This window comes from Achroia grisella, unplaced genomic scaffold (genome assembly GCF_030625045.1).
Source record: "Achroia grisella isolate CSIRO2021 unplaced genomic scaffold, CSIRO_AGI_Agris_v1 utg840, whole genome shotgun sequence".
Lineage (NCBI taxonomy): Eukaryota > Metazoa > Arthropoda > Insecta > Lepidoptera > Pyralidae > Achroia > Achroia grisella.
The window spans coordinates 1,158,906-1,169,896 of NW_026713038.1; the positions used below are offsets into that span (position 1 = coordinate 1,158,906).

Consider the following 10,991-nt stretch of genomic DNA (forward strand, 5'->3'; position numbering starts at 1 on the left):
CTGTTGCGTTTTAATTTGATCTTTTGTTGTAAGTGTATTACCGCTGTGACAGACTGAAATATCTATAGATACAACGTTTATAATCCATATTGTGCCTACACTTGTAATATTTCTGTCAACACTCGGCACTCTTCCATTAGTTTACATCTCCACATAATAAAGATTTAAGGTATGTATAAAGTCAGTCCACGTTACGACTACGCGTTGAATGTACTCGTCACTACACAGTATAAAACAAAGTCGCGGTCGCCGTCTGTCTGTCCCATCTATAAAACTACGCAACGGATTTTGAAACGGTTTTTTTAATAGATAGAGTGATTCTAGAGGAAGGTTTATATGTATAATACATGTACACCTGGGCGAGTAGCTAGTTATTAATAAGGCGTGTAGTATGAAATAAACTTATTATTGTAGTTCAATTATTACACATATATACTCACTACCTGTATACTACAGATAAAATGAGGTGAGAACATCGCGCTACAATCTTAATATTATACCTAAACGAGAAATTCTGTCCGTATGCCACGAATAAATTTCTTAATATATCTTTATGAAATCTTGCGTGAAAATTGATTATAAGAAGGATGAGTTTTGTCTAACTTATATCTCAAAAAAGCAGACGGAGTCGCGCGTATTAACTATCTATAATAATAATAATAATCTCATGACAATTCACACAGCGCCATCTAGTCCCAAGTTAAGCTAGCTAAAGCTTGTTTTATGGGTACTGATGACGACTGGTACACAACTGATATAAATACATAGATTTTTTTTTCGTAAATACATACATATTATACATAGAAAACACCCAGATCGATACAAACAACTATATTTATGAATTCAAATGTTTGTGCCGTGCGAGGAATCGAACCCGCGACCATCGGACGTAAAGCGGTGTGCTAGACCGCTAAACCACCGAGGTCGTCAAATCTGGTATCTGTTTGTACCGTTACTATTATTACCGATTTACATTATTTTGTTTAATTCCGCAACCATAATAAAATATTTATATCGTTGTCAATAATTAGACTGTAACATAAAAAAGATTCAAACAGAAACATCAGCTTTATATCATAATTGCCTTGCCTTGTCTTCATCCCATTACTTGAGGCGGCGCAGAATGCCATCTTTTTCCATTTATTTGCTATTATTCACAGTCTCGATGGTCTAGCGGTTAAGCACACCGCTTTACTTCCGAAGATCGCGGGTACGTTTCCTCGCACGGTGCAAACATTTGTATTCAAGAGTATGATGGTTTGTATTGGTCTGGGTGTTTCTGTGTATATATTTACAGAAAAAAACAAAATATCTAAGTATTTATATCAGTTGTCTAGTCCCCATGACGCATGCTCTGCTTGCCTTGGGACTAGATGGCGCTGTGTTAATTGTCCAGGGTTATTTATTTCTATAACAATATTGGCCCATAATACCTTTGTACTTTACGTACCAACATATATACTACATACATACTAATTAGTGCACTTCTGGTAATTCAAAATTACGACGGCCTGAGCCGACGTTCGCACCCTCAGACTAAAGTCCATTAGGAGGGAGTTGGCCTTCAGCCGCATGTAGTGATGCCATCTGCACTCACCCTCTATGGTCCGGTAAAACAGTAACGGCCAGCTGCGGCCAACAGCATTAGAGTAATACGAAAAAAAGTAGTACACTGCGACTTGTGAGATATGTGTAATGGAGATATGACGCTAAAATTACGCTATTAAATTTTGTTTTAACATCTAACATACTATCTGTGCCCGCGGTTTCAGCTGTATGAAATTTAGAGCCTATATGTTATTCTAATATATAAGCCAAAGATCCATCCATCCATCAAAACATCCACACTCAAAAACTTATAATGTTAATAAAATTGACAAGTTAAATAAAACTTAGGCTAAATATTTCCTAAAGTTTTGTTTAATACATAAATAGGCTATTTTGTTAGCCAAAACCACAAGTCTACAAAAACGGACGGCTCCCGTACTTTTCCTGGCAATTGATCGTTATTAGATAACATTTTAGTGCAATAAACTGTTTTGTGGCCGCAAAAATAGCGGGCGGAATAGATATTTTTGTTTAGAATGATAAACAAGCAAGGGTCATCTAACAGAAAATAATAACCATCTTTTCAAAACAGCCTCGATGACTTAGCGGTTTAGTGAAGGTACTGCCTTACTCCCGAAGGCCGCGGATACGATTCCTCACACGAGGCAAATATTCATGAGTATGATTATTCGTATGGGTCTGGTTATTTATAACATAATGGTGAGATAGTCTGCCGAAGAACGGGGATTAATATACAGAATATATTAAGATCCCCGTTCTTCGGTTGACCATCTCATTCCAGAAGTATCCTATGAACATTATAACTAATTACCTACATTGCTATATTTCAACCTTAACAGAAATTACAGTGCAAGCTACGCAGCCGCAGTATTAGGCAGAAAAAAGCAATCCACGCAGACGATTTTAAAAAAAAATACTATATGTATTTTAAAAAACGCTTTATGTTGTTTAATTAATAGTAAGTTAAAAAGAAAATGTACTTCTGATATAGGTATATTAATGCATTTTATACTTATTTTATACTTTTATTTTTGTCATGCTCATTTTAGATAGCTCCAAGCTCCAGTAACTTTATCTTGTGGCGATTTAGAAGACATAGTTATTTATGTTTTATCTACTAAATTAGCAGGTATAATATTTGCTACGATAAAAACTTGTCTTTCATTTCATAAATTAGGTATTTATACTTGATATTACGCAGCTGGCATGTCCGCCATTTCTATAGCCACAAAGCGAGTGCATATTTCTTATGATGGAATCTCGTAATCGTCAATAAAAAGAGTATTTTAATAGTTACATTATCAGTTTGTAATTAACGCTAGTATTTAGGTAATAAACTATAATTCTGCGATGTTCATTTTGATGTATACATGGTGTTTAAAAATTAATTTTATTTTATTCAAATTTTGAAGTTGTATAGGAATCAAAATTGTAAGAAATAACTGTGAACCAAACGTAAGTATCGAAAAAAGGGGTCACTTCTTTGCATACTAATAAAAATTATTCAAACTACCATCAAGCCATCTTTTAGATTAGCGTACACACAATTTAAAATCTAATTTATGACATCGGTAACATACATATACCTTGTATGTATATTTGTTATAATGTGGTAATAAACCCATTCCAAGCAATAAACCTTGGCAGGTTAACCTCCACGCGGTTCCCTCTAGAAATCATCGTCATAAATTTCTGCTGAATTTATGATTTGCCACAATGTGCTAACTGACCTAACCTAATGCTCATCTTAAAATCCAGCACTGGTTCTCGTTAGCGTAGGCAGGTGTACAATTCCATTGTCATCAATTAAAATGTATATCTTTTTAATTCTTAATATACAGACACGGCCCATTACAAATGTTTCTATAATATTGTTTTTTTTTTATGTAATTAACATATACCATCCAGGTGAGCAATCAGCTTAAGCTGATGGCCCACCTGGATTATAAGCGGTAAACGTCACCGCAACCATAGCAAAACCATGCGAGAACTCTAAACTAGCTCGAAACTATATTGTCGAAATAAAAAAAATGCATTCGTGAATCACATTTATTGACAGTATTAATATTGACATTGATAGTAATTACTAAGTCTATTAACAGAATAATACGAAACATTAACAAAATTTATCGTTACCAAAATTGACAAAATATGAATCAAAAATAATATGACCTATACAAGTAAAATTCGTTGTTGAAGAACTCAAAGATACAATAACACTTGGTTATATGACAAAAAAGTTATTGTTAACGCAGGGATAAAAAACCAAAAATAATGTTGCTTAGAATCTATATTTGCTCATTTGTGCAAATCTCGTCATTTCATCTGAGTTTCTCAGAAGAAAGAAGAACTTACTCTACTTGAACGTGGTTTTCATTCATTTATTATAGTAAGACTGACTTTATATTTAGTGTTTATATTAATCCTGTATAATCTATACCCTGGTAACAAGGTGCGGGCTCAGTTAGTTTAGAAACCGTTTACATGTGAATCAATAATTGGTAAGAATAAATTATGTATATATCTACTAAACAATGTTCTTTTTATTGAAACAATAAAAGAAGAAATATACTTTAAGATGAAAACAATAGTAATCTGTCAATCGTTTACCAAAATCTAGGACTAGGCATAACTAGATTTAGGCACTTGTATTCTTCCAACAAAAATAAATCAATAAACTAACAAACAAATTCAAAACGGTCACACACAAAACGAAACTAAATTGAGACCAACTAAATAATACTAAACATTTTAAAAAATTGGTATTAAAAGTCATGATCATGATTAACACTAAAAGACTGTAGAAAAACAGAGTTCCAAACATTATGTACAATAGAATTGACACTTATTATTTATGCACTAGTTGTTTCTGTTGCAATCGATTTAATTTCAGAAATTGGTGAAATTTCATCAATGGTATTAGTTTCAATGGCAACTGTATCTTGTGTTTTTTCATTGGATACATTTAATTTGACTTCATTTGTACTGGGAACTTCATTTATCTTTTCTTCAAATTCGTTTGAAAGTTTTAAGTCATTTGGAACTTCAATATTTAATACTTCATCTACACCATTAGCCATATTGTCATCATCATGTATCACTTCTAAATCACACAAGTTAATATTAGCACTATTTATGGCCTGTATTAATGTTTCTAATGTTTTATCATCTATTTTATCATCTGCTTTGTCTTTGCCATCATCTTGAGCTTCATTTGCAATGGCACTAACTTCATTAACATTTATATTCTCTTTAGCATTTGACTCGTCACTTTCTGGTTCTTTGGTCACATCTGTTTTCTCTTGAGCAACTTTTTGTGCCTGTTTTTCAGCCTTGTTCTTTTTCGATTTTGATTTTTTCTGTTTCTCTGGTTTAGGTGGTTCTTCTGCAGTGTTATTTTTGTTGTTTGTTAATACATTCAACTGGCTTTGGAGATGAGCGAGACTTTGACGTAGTTGTGCGCAGTTAGCTGCCATTGCGTCAACCTGAGGTTTAAATAATGGAGTATATAGTCAATATTAAGGTTTACATTAACATTATAATAACTTAAAAATAATTTTACAAAACTTTGAGACTTGTTTTCTTGGTAATCGCATAAGGTTACAAAAACTTGAAGACACTTTAGAGTTTTTTCATGTCAACCGAATTTAAGAAATATCTCAAAGTAATCAAACAGAAATAATTCCTGCTCTCAAGATCACATTGAACAGAGTATAAGACTCTCCTGGTTAATCACATCCATCCCCTTTCACATCGTTTCCTTATTTGCGTATTCATTACCATTCCATAATGTCACAATAAAGGTTAATATAATATTATTATATACATATATAAGAGCACTATGGACCCTGATAGGCGCAGAAAGATAAAGGCCATGAAAGACAGTGGCTTCAACAGACTTTCATTATTTTGTATAGTATTTATCTGATTTATGTGTATATATATATTGATTTTATTATATATTATATACAAGTTATCTGACTATATCCACTGACATAATAAAAAACAAAATTATAAGTAGTTTTTAAAGTTATATATAAATGTTTTCTTTCTTATATTTTTGAAATATTCTGATAGTTTATTATATATTTTTATCTACATTACCAGAGGAGTGGGTGAGTGCAAAGTAAGTTTTGAAGCATTCATCGGTTTTTTAATCATACAGATTATTTAAGTTTATAAAACCTAAATAATCTGTATGATTAAAAAACCTCTCTCTTCTCTTTTTTGTAGCAATCAGGATATTTGCGAACGAATTTACACACTTCCAATATATAAATTCATGGAAGATTTAGTATTTAATTATTGCTAAAATGATTTTTCTAGCTATCTACTGTTTTATATTGACAATTCTTATTAGTTTTTTCCTTATGTTTTTCATTATTGAACATTAAAATAACCTTGCTGTTATTAGCGGGTGCGGGCGCGGGAGCGGGTGCTGGCGCTGGAGCGGGAGCTGGTGGCGGTAACGGAGGACGCTCGATATTGTTCTCCTTAAGTGTATTCAATAGCACTGTACGCTCACCCTGCAAGAGAACTATATTTCAACAAGGCATTTTAAAATATATATAAATATTTAAATTAAATTAAATGGCCAATCGGAACCAGTGGCAGGGGGAGGAGATTGATATTAATGTGGACTAATAACCCCATTGCTAGCAATATACCTCAGGTCAGGTTGACCTCCACTATAGTAAGAATTTTTACATACAAAATTTTAACACCAAAATATCTCTAACGTCCATTGAAACTGTAAAGGCCAGCTGCAGCCAATTGCATTATAGACCGAAAAAAAAATTGTATGGTATGTAAAAGGTTATAGTCAATTTCTTAATGGACTCGATTAATCAATGTATTTCTTCTATGATTCCCAACACAAATACATGCATAAAGTAGAACCTTCTTAAAAGTTAATTGCATCAAAAAAGGCTGTATGGTCATAGAAATTATTTAAAAGAGCAGAGAAAATAAGTATTCAATTATTTATTTAATCTACATATACTTATAAATTAATATATGTCCAAACAGTAAGTAACCTCAAGTATAATATTATTTGTTTCTATCGTTCTACCATTTGTTCTACATACAAACTTAACTTTATATCAATAACTTTTGATATTGACGACCTCGGTGGTCAAGCGGTTTAGCATACCATTTTACGTCCGATGGTCGCGAGTTCGATTCCTTGCACGGCACAAACATTTGTATTTATTTATGAGTATGATTGTTTGTATTGCTGTAGGTGATATATAGATTTTTTTTTTGTAAATACATGCACATAGAACATGTGTATGTATTTACGAAAAAAAATCTATTTATTTTTATCAGTTATGCAGTACCCATAACACAAGTTTTAGCTAGCCTAGCTTGGGTCTAGATGGCGTCGTGTGAATCGTCCTGAGATGATTATTATTATGTTACCTGTAGCGTGCGACACAAGCTCTGCATGTGGTGCAATTGACGAGCGCTGGCGGCGGCGCGTTCTTCACTCGCTTGCCGCTCACCGCACATGTCCAACAGAGCCGTCTGCGATGTCTCCCATCGACTCTTCCATGATAACGACTCCTTTTCCAGCTTCTTAATTTTCTTTGACATCTGAAAAAAGAAGATACATTTAACTTTAATTTGATTTATAGCTAACAAACCGTTGCATCTTCGTATGGGAAGGCGTATTGCGCAACTACGAATTTACAAGATTAGAGATTTAATTTTAGGATAAAAGGTGGGCCGTCAGCATCTTACAGACGATTTTTATAGTCTACATCCGGTACACAATTAAACAATCTACTTACCTTTTCCATTTGTTCTTTGAAACCTCCAAACACTTGGTTACTTTTCACCAATGCATTCTGGAACTCATCATATTTGTCAGTATACACAGAGAGCTGACCCCGTAAGGCCGTCTCTGTACCCTGGAGCTCCATAACCTTAGCCCGGTACTGTGCCAGTGTGACTTTAAGCTGTTCCATCTCGGCCACTAGTTTTTCCCTTTCAGCTTGATGTTCAAGACTCGCCTTTTGGAGTTTCGCGTCAGATAGTTGAGATTCTAATGCCATTTGGTTGGACATTTTTTCTACCTATTGAAAAAAAAGATGTGTTCAATAGAGCGTGTGATTTTTAGTTTTTTTTTTCTTTAAGGGGTTTGGGCAATACCCGGTGCTAAAGTGACCTGTAGCACTGCAACCTGCATAGATCTATTGTGCTGGCCCTTTTTAGAGTTTGGTGCCTAAGGAGAAGAATTTAAGGATATTCTTAGATGCATTTTTTTTATACTATGATGGTGACAAACAATTATTTTGCCAAACAAAAGCATCTACTGCCATAGTCATTCCCTAATAAAACTGCTATAACAAACCTGTTGTTCCCTCAACTGATACTGTTGCACCACACTCTTAAATTTCTCACTCATGCTGATGTTGTCATCCCTGAGTTTGGCATTCTTCTCATTATTCTGTTGCAGGAGTGTGGTAATCTCAGACAGTGTGTTCTGAAATTTGCCTTGAGTTTCTTTCCGACGCTCCTCCTCTTCACGAATCTTGAGAAGAGATTCTTCCTAAAATTTGTTTCACATATGAATATGGAATAGTGGATCAACCTGCATTTACCGTTTTCCACTGATATCCCATCCATGAAGGATGACAGAATGAAGATCATTTATATCATGAGCATATTATGGCAAATTTATTAGGAACAACATTCATCCGAAAGGGTACATTGTACTGGTACATAATAGTATATATTGAGGACATATTACAAGTAATAGGAACTCTTCCATTACTAAATGTTGTTAAATGGTAAGAGGAATTTTAAAAAATACTACATTTTAATCATCATCTGCTTCTTCCTTATTCCATTTATTTTGGGTCGGCGTAATATGTTTTTCTCATCCATACAAATAGATGCTAAATTTATTTAAAACAGGAAATATGACATTAGGCAAAATGGTAGCTGACAAAATATGATATTGTATATATATATACAAAAGTTGTTGAAGGAATCACAAACTTTGTGTAAAAAATAGATGAAATATATTGCACAGAAGGGAGGGTTCCTATAACCCTCTCCGCTATGCAATATATTTTGACATATATTTCAATTTTAACATTAAAACAGGACTTTTTTCTATTAAAGTATTAGCAGCTATGACAGGGAGTGGGGGTATAGGGTAGAACAAATAATACACACACTAAGTAACATAATTTATATTCTCTCTCTAATGAAAGACATACCTTTATAGCCTTATTCTGTTTCTGAAGTTCACGGCAGAGATTCTCCAATTTCGACTTGACGAGTATGGTTTTATTGAACTCATGTTGCAACTGCTCCTTCTCTTTTAAAAGCAGAGCATATCGTTTGTCTGATTGTTTTATATAAAACTGCATTTTCTTATTATCGTCAGCAGTTTGGACATACTTTTTACACACAAGTGACAACTTCTCCTCGAGTGTTGGCACAGAGTTAAGTGATTTCATAAACTGTTCCACATTCTTATCATCTTTCTTACTGAGACGGTCCTCTTTTTTCGATTTCTTTGGCAGATCCTGAGTAGGTGGAGAGGGTGATTTTTCCTATATATTTTTTTCACAAACAATCAATTAGTAATGAAAGACAGTATACACACATATAAATTAGTTATTTTTAATTGTTGTGATTACATCAATTACTAAAACTAACAACTGTTTTTGATTGACTATAAGAGACCTTAGTAAAAAGTCTATTTCATAGTTATTGGTTTAATTCTCCCATAATACAAATGTTTGTAACCATTAATAAGTATATTTAGTTGGATTGGTCTGGGTATTTTCAATATATATTATTTATGAGAATAAGTATGTGTATTACTTATTTGTACTCATTGTACAAGCTCTGCTTAGTTGGGAATTAGAAGAAGTTGTGAGGATTGTCCTGGTTTACTATTATTATCAAACACCTACATTTTTTTTAAATTAAAACATTTAAAGTATACAATTTTTACAGTTGATAGGTTCCACAGTAATTTAGTCTTATAGTTATTTTTTCAAGTGATGAGTATGTCAATATTTCATTGCCATATACCATATAAGAAGAAAGTATTGAAAACGTGTTAAGATATGGCACAAAAATATCATAAACATTTAGATTTCTGGCATTTCGCCAAATCTTTTTCAGGTTAAATATCTCATCTGTTTAACTTGACTGAGGATCAAGTAACTTAAATAATAATATACTAAGAAATAATGCCTGAACTGAATGTACTTAATAATTATCAGAAATAGACTATTTTTAACAAAATACAGGTTATTTACAGAAATTCGATAGCATTCTATTTCTAGAACTAGGGAAATTACACATAATGTGCACTCACATTTGTGTTATTACTTGAGACTACATTTTCTGTATTTTCTTTAGGTGCTTCTTCCGCTGTTGATTCCATTTTATCACAAATTTATTTTAATTCTTTTTTTTAAAGAATTCAAGTTATAAAAATATACGAAAATATAGTTGTTTAGTTAAAAACCATAGATCTCACAACCATAAACAATACTAAATTTTGACAGATGTAGCAGTATTTATGGTATGATTTTTATTGCTAATTTGTAGCATTTTGTTAAGATAAGAAATCTACTATTTACCTAATAAAAATACCAATAACAAACTTACATTATCCCCCTTTACTTACGTATCAACTACCACATTTTTCTACGAATTAATGTGGCATATTTCAATACAAATACATTTTTGGAATATAGCAACACTTAAAAAGAATTTATTGATTGTGTGTCTCTTTCTGTAGTATCTCAATATAATTTGTGGTCCCTTTCTTTCAATCATTTTTATCAAAAATAGAGGCGATATTAAACGATAAGCATATTTAAAAAGCTTTGTTTGTCATAAAAATTAAAATTACAGTTATATACTCCTTTTGGTAAAAAAATCGTTTCATGTAAACATATATGCGCCACTTAAACGACGTCTTTTTATCGGCTAATATATTACACTTAATAATAATACTCATAGATAAAAATGGTTTATAACAATATTATAAATTATTCATTATGTTTTTAATTATCATCTGATTAATTAAGTCTGATTATCAACCATTTCTAATAATAAATTGTTACCATCCCCAAGCTATGTATACTATCTGACGGCCAATTCTACCACTGTATCCACTTATTGTTAACTTTAAATAGCGCGCTTTTCTACGCTTTCTATTACACACTTCTGTTGTCTTTCTCAAAAATCACCTTCACACCTACTTATTACATGAAAACGTGAAGAAATATGATACACAAGCATATATTAAAATATAACACATTTACTAATTTATTCTTTCCTTTACATACATACACGTAAAAAGCGTGTAAAATAACAAAAAACTGAAATATTAATGCTTTTGTCGATACGTTTAGCGTTTGAATGTCATAAATTTAAAGCTATTT

General features: G+C 32.4%; 1 protein-coding gene across 1 annotated transcript; it reads right to left on the bottom strand.

Moving 5' to 3' along the window:
• Positions 1 to 4,143: 4,143 nt before the first annotated feature.
• On the bottom strand, positions 4,144 to 10,076 carry LOC131852113 (gamma-taxilin). Its single transcript, XM_059202745.1, has 7 exons — positions 9,914 to 10,076; positions 8,799 to 9,137; positions 7,925 to 8,122; positions 7,362 to 7,646; positions 6,991 to 7,164; positions 5,970 to 6,095; positions 4,144 to 5,054 (listed from the first exon to the last, which is right to left on the bottom strand). Exons 1-7 carry the CDS (start codon positions 9,980 to 9,982, stop codon positions 4,422 to 4,424), a joined length of 1,824 nt encoding a protein of 607 aa, XP_059058728.1. The 5' UTR covers positions 9,983 to 10,076; the 3' UTR covers positions 4,144 to 4,421.
• Positions 10,077 to 10,991: the final 915 nt, after the last annotated feature.